This window comes from Malus domestica, chromosome 05 (assembly GCF_042453785.1).
Source record: "Malus domestica chromosome 05, GDT2T_hap1".
Classification (NCBI taxonomy): domain Eukaryota; kingdom Viridiplantae; phylum Streptophyta; class Magnoliopsida; order Rosales; family Rosaceae; genus Malus; species Malus domestica.
In genome coordinates this window covers 11,699,659-11,711,071 of record NC_091665.1, presented here as the reverse complement: position 1 = coordinate 11,711,071, position 11,413 = coordinate 11,699,659, and the positions used below count along the sequence as shown (strand labels likewise).

The 11,413-nt window shown below is 38.0% G+C and overlaps 2 protein-coding genes across 2 annotated transcripts; one reads left to right on the top strand and one right to left on the bottom strand.

The window, feature by feature from the left end:
• Positions 1–949: 949 nt before the first annotated feature.
• On the bottom strand, positions 950–3,122 carry LOC103448493 (universal stress protein PHOS32). The gene is made up of 5 exons (XM_008387750.4): positions 2,759–3,122; positions 2,280–2,359; positions 1,555–1,673; positions 1,317–1,393; positions 950–1,219 (listed from the first exon to the last, which is right to left on the bottom strand). Exons 1-5 carry the CDS (start codon positions 2,979–2,981, stop codon positions 1,194–1,196), a joined length of 525 nt encoding a protein of 174 aa, XP_008385972.1. The 5' UTR covers positions 2,982–3,122; the 3' UTR covers positions 950–1,193.
• Positions 3,123–5,882: 2,760 nt separating this feature from the next.
• On the top strand, positions 5,883–8,110 carry LOC139196387 (protein ANTAGONIST OF LIKE HETEROCHROMATIN PROTEIN 1-like). The gene is made up of 4 exons (XM_070822262.1): positions 5,883–5,934; positions 6,573–7,084; positions 7,179–7,404; positions 7,499–8,110. The coding sequence occupies exons 2-4, from the start codon at positions 6,575–6,577 to the stop codon at positions 7,879–7,881; spliced, it is 1,119 nt and encodes a 372-aa protein (XP_070678363.1). The 5' UTR covers positions 5,883–5,934; positions 6,573–6,574; the 3' UTR covers positions 7,882–8,110.
• Positions 8,111–11,413: the final 3,303 nt, after the last annotated feature.

Sequence of the window (11,413 nt, the reverse complement as noted above, 5' to 3'; positions counted from 1 at the left end):
GGCACAGGTTGTAGAAGGGTGTATAGGGTGCGGCAAGATATGTTTCTGAATGGTAGAAGGGTGGTGGACGAAATTGTGGCTGAAAATATGTATATATAGGTTCGGCCAAACCCTAGGGTGAATCAGATTAGGGTTATGAATTAGCACATTAAGAGAATTAGGGCCCTAGGGTGCGGCAAAGGTGTTTAAATCCACTAAGAACAAGGTTTGGCCCAATTAATTTCTGAAAAGGATTTGCATAACCCAAATCCACAAGGAAAAAGGCCAACTAAATCAGAATCCAATAGGAATTGGATGAGGAAGGGTGCGGCACACATTGGAGGGAAAGGGAATGGCTTGCAAGGCAAGGCAAAAGCCCTCTAGAAGGGAATAGGCGCCACTTTTGTAGGGTTTCTAAAAACAATGTGTTTTGTGACAGACAAACACACACACGAAAATAGCTTAAATCACTATAATAAACACAAACTAACTACGAAAACGCACGAGACCAAGCTAACTAAGTCGCATAAATATGCTCCTATCAACTATGGCAGGTGCTTATGAGTTAATTTGGCTTCAGTTTTTGTTGAAGGATTTGAACATTCCTTTAGATGGTCCTTCCGTTTTATTTTGTGATAATCAAGCAGCGTTACATATAGCCACTAATCCTGTTTTTCATGAGCAAACTCGTCACATTGAGATGGATTGTCACTTTATACGATATAAGATTGCAGATGGCACTATAGAAACCAAGTATGTTGGTACGGCACACCAATTGGCGGATTTGTTCACCAAGCCTCTCGGGAAGGAAAAGTTTTCGACTATGTTACACGAGTTGGGAGTTCTTGACATCCACTCTCCAAGTTGAGGGGGAGTGTTAGACAAGTAGAAACAACTTGAGGGGGATTGTAATCCTAATTGTAGTTGTATTCCTAACTTGTAGGGCTAATACGTTGTTGTGCAAAGAATGTAATTGTATATATTCTTATTCATGTATGAATGAAATATACTTTTCAGCCCACATATCTTTTTCTAAATTTTGACCATTTCATCCGAATAACCATTTACGGTAGGACTTGGCCAATTGATTCTTAGTCTTACAACCATACCAAGTTCCAACTACTACGTCCAGATAATCCAGCAAGGTACTAAAAGAAATTGCACAGCAGTAATCAAGGGCTAAACTGTTCTATACATACCATGAGCTCCGCTAGCTAGATCATCGACTCATCTCCAGCTTCTGCCAATTCAAGATACAAATATTTATGTTTCAAAAGAAAGTTATGTGCAATCGACTTTAAGCTGGTTCCATTCACATATAAGATGGAAAATAATACCTTTTCCTGGAACGATTACAACCGGAGCTGATTTACAGTTGCGCATGCAATACTCACTCACACTTCCTTGTAGTACACTGAAGAAATCCCAGCAATAAAGTGAGTAAATGAATTATGTGTGTGTGTGTGTGTGTGTGTGTGTGTGTGTGAGAGAGAGAGAGAGAGAGAGAGAGAGAGAGAGAGAGAGAGAGAGAGAGAGAGAGAGAGAGAGAGAGAGAGAGAGAGAGAGGAAGGGTACCTTTGAATGAATCCTCTGCCTCTGGTACCTAGGATCACAGCTGCTGGCTTTACTCGTTCTGCTTCCTTGCAAATTACCTTACCAGGATCCCCTTCCACAATCCGGGCACTAGTCCTTACCTACTTCCATAAATATTGTTTAAAATTTTGGATGTGAGAAATTCCAAATGCAAGAAAATAACTTACAGTTGGTTCTCATAATTGTCCACATTATTTACCTATAGAATAACAGTAAATACGTTATCTTGACAAATCTGTATTGTCAGATGTTTATATTACCAGAATATGAATACAAAAATCAGGCATTAATCGATAGCTCAGATTCATAGTATGTGGTAACCACACATTTTATGTTCTCAGACAGTTTGGCAAGTCAACATTTGCCGATAAAAACAGTTCAAGCTGCATTGGGGTATCCATTATTACTGTTATGATGCTATTTCGGCATTATCCAATTAATTCGACTAGATTACGCTTATTCAAGAGTGTAGGCAAATAATGGAACTCATTTATTTGATGCTGCAAATGACTACTCATCATGCCAACTTTACTTGAGAAATTGCAATGGCCAAAAGTTGTTTAAGTGCAATTTTATGTGCAATTTTGGATGCCCCAAATTAGATCATCAACAGTTGACATGTAAAATTAGACATGGCTAATGTTCCACACATGATTGAAAGGGCATTAAGTTACGCTTGCGCCAAGTACAACCCTTATTAGACTCACCATGGCAACTTCAAATGCCTCCATAGCAAGCTTCTGCATAAGCCCCTCGCTTGCATTGTAAACAATCTCGCTTTTCACATCTAATCACGAAAAAAATAAGAAGAGTTTAGCTCAAGATAACCGTCTAGGTACTGCATGATAGGAACAAACATATAACATGAGACTCATATGCATCTACGGTTGAATAAAAACAAATCTTTAATATGACACGTCCTATGAACTCTCTCGATACTCTCCTTGAAACAACGGGGTGGAACCCACGAACACGCCTCCCACCCCATTGTTAGAACAAAGTCTCATAGGACCTGTCTCACGGAAAAACCTCTTCACCACAATAATTATACAAAAGATTTAACACTCAAGGTGTGTAATTCAGATTCAAATTGAATACTAACATAAAAAAAAAATTAAAAAAAATGTAAAAATGTAAAAATACAGAACAATATCAAGAAAGCTTGCAAATGAAGAAATGAATTAACTCGAAACGGCATGAACAAGATGGATGGTATCCGCGAGCCTGCAGAAATGGATGAGAGCCCAATCAAAAGCGTGCTTGCTGTTGGGCCCATGATCCACAGCTATGACAATGTCACGGCCTCGCCTTCTCACAAGCTCCTCTCTCTCCAGCTCTGCGATTTGAAGCAGCTGTACTTCTCTCCACCTGTAAACTTCTTCGTCCTCCTTCACCGTCTCCAGCGCCATTATCGTATGATTAGCAGAACCGAATTAAGGATGATTTTAATGATGTGGGTTTCTTATGGCTTTTGGATTTTTGTTGTCGATTTGTATCTATTGGGATGTTTTGTTCGGGAATTCATGGGCTACGGTTTTGGTGCAGAACCGCCAGGCAGGAGACTTTGGGTGTGGTGTGTACGTGGATTCCCTTCCTTTGCTTTGCGTACCTTTTTTTTTTTCTTTTCCTAATAAACGATATTACACTAAGGGCGTGTTTGTTTGACCTTCTTAGGGGGGACTGGACTAGACTACACTAATTGGTATTGTAGTCTGATGTTTGGTAGGGGCAAGGATTACGTTTAATGGGATTAGATCCGACTCGCACGGATTAAACCCTTCGCTAGCAGTTCTTAGCGAACCACCCCAAAAACGTCCGGATTCGTAAGACCTCCTCCCTCACGTCGTCCTCCTCATCCTCATCTCTGCGTCCTGCTCGCCGTCAGCTGCATCCTGGTCGCCCTCATCTGCATCCTGCTCCTCATCTGTTCCTCTCGTCGTCCGCTCCCTCGTCTTCACGTAACAGATCTGCTCCGAGAGTTCTCCAAGGACAGCATTCGCCTCGTCAAGCGCTGCCACAAGCCCGATCGCAAAGGTAATTCAGCATTCGGGTCGGATCTGTGTTTTCTCACAAGTTATATTCTTTGATATGCATGTGTAATTGATGAGATTTGATGGTTGATTGTCGTGTAGAATTCTCCAAGGTCGCGCTCCGGACAGCGATCGGGTTCGTCGTGATGGGTTTCGTCGGGTTCTTCGTCAAGCTGATCTTCATCCCCATCAACAATATCATCGTTGGATCTGTTTAGGTATTTATTGGATCTAATCAAATCCATTGATTGAAAATTATTGATGGAAATTGTGGAGATTTGATTGGTTTGCTTGATCGATGTATGATTTGATTAGGTTGTTTATTAGTTGGAATTCGGATTAATTTGATTTTGGTAATTGTTGTTTGTTCAATTTTATAAACGAATCAAAAGTTTCGATGAGGAATGTAGTGGTTGAGTTGCATATGTATACACACACACAGACGTTTGGTTTTTCTTCTATGCCAATATAGTTGAAATGGTTCTTTAATGTTGAGATTTTTATCAACTTTATGTTTAGATGTGTGCATCGCTCTTGGTTTTGAGTGTTTCATTCGGATTACGTTAATGGTTTGGAACGGATAGTCTGCATCGTGATATTTGGTAGAAATGGATGTGGTGAATCTGGTGATATGATCTAAATAGGGAGATCTTCTTGAGGCACGATTGATTAGTTTGAGTTCTGGTTTTACTCTGTTGCTCTATTATTCTGCTTTATGTGTCTTAGGAAATTGATACCGAATCAAGGACGTTTAACAGAATATTGATTCATAAAATTGGTCCAAAGATCTTGTATCTTGAATTTATTCGATTCGTATGTAATAATATAAGATTACGGTGTCATTTGTGTACTGTGTGTGCAAGGTGTATACAGTGTGTGTTTGTGTACTGTGTATGCAGTGTGTATGTATGCAGGGTGTATGCAGGGTGTATGCAGTGTGTGTATGTATGTATGCACTGTGTGTGTATTGCAGGGTGTGTGTGTAGTGTATGCAGTGTGTGTGTGTGTGTAGTGTATGTAGTGTGTGTGTGTGTGTGTGTGTGTGTGTAGTGTATGTAGTGTGTGTATGTATGTACTGTGTTTGCAGTGTGTATGTATGCAGTGTGTGTGTGTAGTGTATGTAGTGTGTGTGTAGTGTATGCAGTGTATGTAGTGTGTGTATGTATGTACTGTGTTTGCAGTGTGTATGTATGCAGGGTGTATGCAGTGTGTGTGTACTTGCAAGGTGTGTGTGTAGTGTATGCAGTGTGTGTGTGTAGTGTATGTAGTGTGTGTGTGTAGTGTACTGTGTTTGCAGTGTGTATGTATGCAGTGTGTGTGTAGTGTATGTATGCAGGGTGTAGTGTATGAAGTGTATGTAGTGTGTGTAGTGTACTGTGTTTGCAGTGTGTATGTATGCAGTGTGTGTGTGTAGTGTATGTAGTGAGTGTGAGTGTGTGTGCAGTGTGTGTGTGTGCAGTGTGTAAGCAGTGTGTGTGTGTGCGGTGTGTGTGTGAATAAGTGTGTATGTGTGTAGTGTATGCAGTGTATGTAGTGTGTGTAGTGTACTGTGTTTGCAGTGTGTATGTATGCAGTGTGTGTGTGTAGTGTATGTAGTGAGTGTGAGTGAGTGTGAGTGTGTGTGCAGTGTGTGTGTGTGCAGTGTGTAAGCAGTGTGTGTGTGTGCAGTGTGTGTGTGAATGAGTGTGTATGCAGTGTGTGTGTGTGTGCAGTGTGTGTGTACTGTGTGTGCAAGGTGTATGCAGTGTGTGTGTTTGTGTACTGTGTATGCAGTGTGTATGTATGCAGGGTGTATGCAGGGTGTGTATGTATGTATGCACTGTGTGTGTACTTGCAGGGTGTGTGTGTAGTGTATGCAGTGTGTGTGTGTAGTGTATGTAGTGTGTGTGTGTTTGTGTACTGTGTGTGCAAGGTGTATACAGTGTGTGTGTTTGTGTACTGTGTATGCAGTGTGTATGTATGCAGGGTGTATGCAGGGTGTATGCAGTGTGTGTATGTATGTATGCATTGTGTGTGTACTTGCAGGGTGTGTGTGTAGTGTATGTAGTGTGTGTGTGTAGTGTATGTGAGTGTGTGTATGTATGTACTGTGTTTGCAGTGTGTATGTATGCAGTGTGTGTGTGTAGTGTATGTAGTGTGTGTGTAGTGTATGCAGTGTATGTAGTGTGTGTATGTATGTACTGTGTTTGCAGTGTGTATGTATGCAGTGTGTATACAATGTGAATGTTTTGTATTGTGTGGGGTTGATGCTGAATTGCAATTTGTTGTGGTTGTTGGTTGCAGAGAAGAGGAGCATAAACGGAAGGCTAAGGCTAAGGCTACTGCATTACAGGTGTCCTTTAATTTCCCTTTTCACATGCAATGCCTAGCAATGATAGCAATCCTCATACTAGTGTTCTTAGACACATGTTTATAGATGTATAAGAGTAGAACATTTTGAATATGATGCCTCGGGTTAATGAAAACTTTTTTTTTTTCAACACCACCTGTATATTTGTTGCCTCGGGTTAATGAAAAGTTTTTTTTTTTCAACGCCACCTGTATATTTGTTGCCTCGGGTTAATGAAAACTTTTTTTTTTTCAACGCCACCTGTATATTTGTTGCCTCGGGTTAATGAAAATTTTTTTTTTTCAACGCCACCTGTATATTTGTTGCCTCGGGTTAATGAAAAGTTTTTTTTTTCAACGCCACCTGTATATTTGTTGCCTCGGGTTAATGAAAACTTTTTTTTTTTCAACGCCACCTGTATATTTGTTGCCTCGGGTTAATGAAAATTTTTTTTTTTTCAACGCCACCTGTATATTTGTTGCCTCGGGTTAATGAAAACTTTTTTTTTTTTCAACGCCACCTGTATATTTGTTGCCTCGGGTTAATGATAACTTTTTTTTTTCAACGCCATATGTATATTTGTTGCCTCGGGTTAATGATTTAGTTAATTTGTTTATTGTTTTTTTTTTTTGTTTGGATAGATATGGATCGAAGGAAGCTTTTATTGATCTTATTGTTAGAGATGTCTTATTTGGAGACAATTTGTATTTGTACGATTCTTGTGGTGATGATGCTACGTGGCAAACAGAGACATGTTGAACGACCCACATTGACTAACCGTTCACTTATTAGACGAGAGATTAGTTTGTGTTATCTGAATGGTATAATAGGGAATACTGATACTGAATGTGTTAACGAATTGAGAATGGATAGAAGGACTTTTGGCATATTATGCGACTTACTTCGTCAAGATGGGAGGGTAAAAACTGATGGTTTGGTGTCTGTAGAGGAACAGGTGTGTATGACTTTACAAATATTAGCACATCATACTAAGAATCGTAGTGTTGGCGGTAGATTTTATAGGTCGGGAGAGACTATAAGTAGGTATTTCAATAGCGTATTGCAAGGAATTTTGCGATTACAAGGTACCCTACTAAAAGTCCCCCAGCCTGTGCCTATTGATTCTACAGATGCTAGGTGGCGATGTTTTAAGGTATGATGAGAAATTTTTTTCATTTTCCCTAAGCTTTAACTCTTCATTCCCTTTGTATAAATTAACAAAAAGTTTATTATTTTTGGTTTTTAAGAATTGCTTGGGAGCATTGGATGGAACACACATTGATGTGCATGTACCTGAAATTGACAAACCAAGATACCGAACAAGAAAGGGTCGAGTCGCAACTAATGTGTTAGGTGTGTGTTCAGGAGATATGCAGTTCATATATGTGTTTCCGGGGTGGGAGGGTTCCGCATCAGACTCTAGAGTGCTACATGATGCGATTAGTAGGCCTAATGGTTTTAAGGTACCAGCGGGTAAGACTATTACTTAGTCTCAACTTTGTAAGTTAGGTTTAGTTCTGTTTGTCAACTACAAAACACTAATAAGGTCTGTTTTTTTTTTCATTAGGTTGTTATTACCTTGTAGATGGTGGTTATACAAATGGTGAAGGATTCCTTGCACCCTATAGAGGAATACCTTATCATTTATCTGAATGGGAGGGACGAACACCTTCTAATAAGGAAGAATATTTTAACATGAAGCATTCTAAGGCAAGGAATGTAATTGAACGCTGTTTTGGCTTGCTAAAAGGAAGGTGGTCGATACTAAGGAGTCCATCTTTCTATCCGATAAGGACACAAGGTCGAATAATTACCGCTTGTTGCCTACTACACAATCTTATTAGGCAAGAGATGTCAGTAGATCCAATGGAGAATTTGCCAATAATAGAAGATGGACAAAATACAGAAGAAGGTGAATATGTTGGTAGTGTTCAAACATCGGACCAGTGAACTGCAATGAGGAATGATATGGCTCAGGAAATGTATAATGAGTGGAGAGCAATTAGGAACCAGCAACCGAACTAGCTATATGTTTTAATGATAACATTTTATTTTAGTATTCCTTTTTATCATGCATTTGTTAGATATTAGCACAATGATTGGATGGTATGCAAATTAATTGGATATTATGCAAGTTGATTGGATATTATGCAAGTTGATTGGATATTATGCAAATTGATTATTTGTATGGTATTTTCCTTCATTAAAATATTTTTTGTTTAGGTATGGATAACGATAATATTTTGAATGCTACTCAAGAGCCAAAAGGAAGAAGGCGTAAATGGGAAGCATTTGAGGAAGAAGTATTACTAGGAGTTCTTGAGGATTTTGTTGCTCGGAAGCAACGGTGTGACACCGGTGCTTTCAAACAAGGTACTTTGGTTGAAATAGCAAAAGCTGTCAATGTTTTATGTCCTCATTCAAATATAAAGGCAAATCCACATATTGAGTCCAAGTTGAAGAAATGGAAAAAAACATATAGTATGGTCGTTGACATGATAAACACAAGTGGATTTGCATGGAATGATGTCAAAAAGTGCGTTGAAGTTGACAGTGATGACGCATGGCAAACTTATGTGCAGGTTCATATCCTATTTTATTTATGCATTAGTTATATTCTTGCTGCTATATTTGTTACGCATGCTAAATTTTAGTTTTGCTATGTTGATATAATCTTAGAGAAATAAAGAAGCCGATGGATGGAGAAGCAAACCTTTTCCACTGTTTGATAGATTTGCATATATATTTGGAAAAGATCGGGCTACAGGTAATGTAGCCGAAACCCCTGCTCAAATGGTGGAGGAACAAAGTCATGATCATGTTGGTGAAAGTGATATTGGAGGTGAAAATTTTGTTTCTTCAATGAACCAACAAAGCCAACAAAGCACCCCATCTGAAAATAGCCAAAGAAAGAGGAAAAGAGTTGTGGGAAGTTCAAGTGATGGAACCGAGGCACTTATCAGTGGACTGAAAGATTTTTATGTTGAAAGTGGGAAGAGGATGCAAATGGTAACTGAAGCTTTAGTTCAAGGTACTGCAGATCATACTGACATAGCTAATGAACTTGAAGCAATGGGTCTCTCTCCTATGGATCAAATTGATGCATTGTCTCTTATTTTGGATAAACCAAAAAATGTGGGAGTGTTCAGGGCAATCAAACCGGAACTCAAGAAAGTGTTCGTCCAAAGGCTTTTAAGCGACAACGCAAACGGATGAGGATTTTGGCTAATGTTAACATGGATGTATTTTATTAACGTTAACATGGATGTATTTTATTAATCATACAATCTTATGTTATGACTTATAACTTAGCTTTGCACTAGTATTTTGGCTTATGTTAACTAGCCATTTTGTAAATTATGGAGATCTATTTTGGCTAATGTTAACTAATGTTAACTAGGATTTTCTAAATTATGGAGATCTTATGTACTTGTATTTGTTGAAGTTGCATGTATTGGCCACTATTATTTTTCTTCTGTTGGGTGATAGAGTTTAAATCAAGCTACATTTGCAAATTAAACCCAATTCTATTAGCAGGTAATAGAAACAAAACAATTGTCAATTTTTTTTAAGATTCATAATATACATGGCAAAAATATGCTCCAATTAACCCATATCATGAGATTTGTAGCATTACTCTATTACACAATGGCAACAATTTGTAGTTCTAGTCTAAGCAAACACAAATCTGGTGAACAGTACTGTTTTTCTTATCCTGCTTCTTAGTCCGAGACTGCACCAAACGCTTCACTAAGTTAGTCCAGCTTAGTCCAGTCTAAGCCAGTCCAGCTTAGTCCCGGCAGCTAGTCCAGTCCGAGACAGTCCGGCGCAACAAACGCACCCTAAAGGGAGATGATGACTTAGCCTCACAATGGTTTAGCAATAATATGATTTAAATTCTTATTTAGTGAGAATTGAACTTAGGACCTCTCATTTACAAATAAAGAAGAATATTGATAAACCGTAGTACTAAATGAATTTGATCTCTGTACTTGGATTGTCTACGTTCTCTGACTTTTTCTTTTTGTTGCCTCCATTTTCTTAATTTGATCTGTGTACTTAGATTGTCTACGTTCTCTGACTTTTCTTTTTGTTGCCTCCATTTTCTTATGCTTGTAGGATTCTTTACAGTATTTGTTTCACCTTTGGAATGCGGGATGACAAATCTTATTTAATTGCCTTGGTAAAATATATGCTTTTCTCATTAACTCTGTGCGCATTGATTTTAGGATGATGCTATCCACATTCATCATTTTACTTTTTATATATTCTTCTCAATTATGTGGTACATCGGGTGAAATGAAGGACAAAAGAAATAAGAGGTGTCTGTAAGGATAAAGGGGTGTGAGAATAGTACAAACTTGATTCTAAACTCTTCTTATTTCTTATAGTTTAAATGAATTTAGTATAGATATTATCGTTTGTAAAGAAACAAAATGGTATATAGTCTATATGGGAAGTATATGTATGGATCTTATGACCCGTTCGTAATTTTCTATTAATTTCGCCCCATTCTATCTGAAATGAGTAAAATGACCCTAGAAGGGTTATTATGTTTCATGTTGGACCTTTGAGCTCGAGACATGCTCTGGAATTTATCTGCAAGTATTTTGGAGAAAATGTTACTATGGGATGAAAGTCCCGTAACACTTTACAGAATATTTTTTGAAGCTCGAATAAATTTATACGAGAAATATCAATGCAATATGGTTGAGAATGAGAAATACATGGGATTTATAGGTATGTGGTCTAATATTCTAATGGATAAGATGTTGAGTTTTTGCCCATACGTCCCGGTTTCAAAACTGCTCCTCTCCTAAATGATTTTATTTTTGCTACTCCGGCATCTTAAGGATTTTATGCATATATGGTTTCTAAACCAGAGGATTAAAGCAGGGAATTAGTATGTTCCAAAAGAGAAATTAATTTTAGAAAATTTTCGTTTTTGTCTACTCATTTGTTTTTTGCCCCCTCAAAACATAGTAGCAGTAACTACTCTGACATTGAGGCCTAAACATCGTCAGCTATGAATTGCTCCTACTGAGGATGACACTTTTTCTTAATTTAATTCTCTATTATAAACATCTATCTTAGAATGGATCTTATGACTTGAATATATTGGTATCTTTCCTTGATTGTGGTACTCATAACTTAAACTATGCTTTAAGAATGTTGTTATCCATGTAGTAGAGAGTCCGAGATTCATTAGGTGTGGCACTTCGAGATAATGTGTTGGAATAAATGTTGTTTCTGTTTGGACTTGATTTTACACTATCGACCCGAGTAATCGAGGTCGTTGAATGAGCATGATTTTAGACCGTTGAACAACAAAGTGGTTGAAATGATTTTTAATTATGATTGAGAAATAATATTGTGATTTTAATCATGATATTATCTCTTAGTAATATATTAAATTATTTGAACCTAATATTACTCTAAATCCAGAATATGCACGACATCAAATAATGAAGCATGCAGGACA

Bases quoted from the DNA above. Each gene is read 5' to 3' on its own strand.
- LOC139196387 (XM_070822262.1), top strand. From the start codon at position 6,575: ATGGATCGAAGGAAGCTTTTATTGATCTTATTGTTAGAGATGTCTTAT. The intron at 7,085-7,178 runs GTATGATGAGAA...TTGGTTTTTAAG, and splicing joins CTAGGTGGCGATGTTTTAAG to AATTGCTTGGGAGCATTGGA. The intron at 7,405-7,498 runs GTAAGACTATTA...TTTTTTCATTAG, and splicing joins TGGTTTTAAGGTACCAGCGG to GTTGTTATTACCTTGTAGAT.
- LOC103448493 (XM_008387750.4), bottom strand. From the start codon at position 2,981: ATGGCGCTGGAGACGGTGAAGGAGGACGAAGAAGTTTACAGGTGGAGA. The intron at 1,674-2,279 runs GTGAGTCTAATA...TTATGGAAGTAG, and splicing joins AGGCATTTGAAGTTGCCATG to GTAAGGACTAGTGCCCGGAT. The intron at 1,220-1,316 runs GTATTATTTTCC...TTGAATTGGCAG, and splicing joins TGTAATCGTTCCAGGAAAAG to AAGCTGGAGATGAGTCGATG.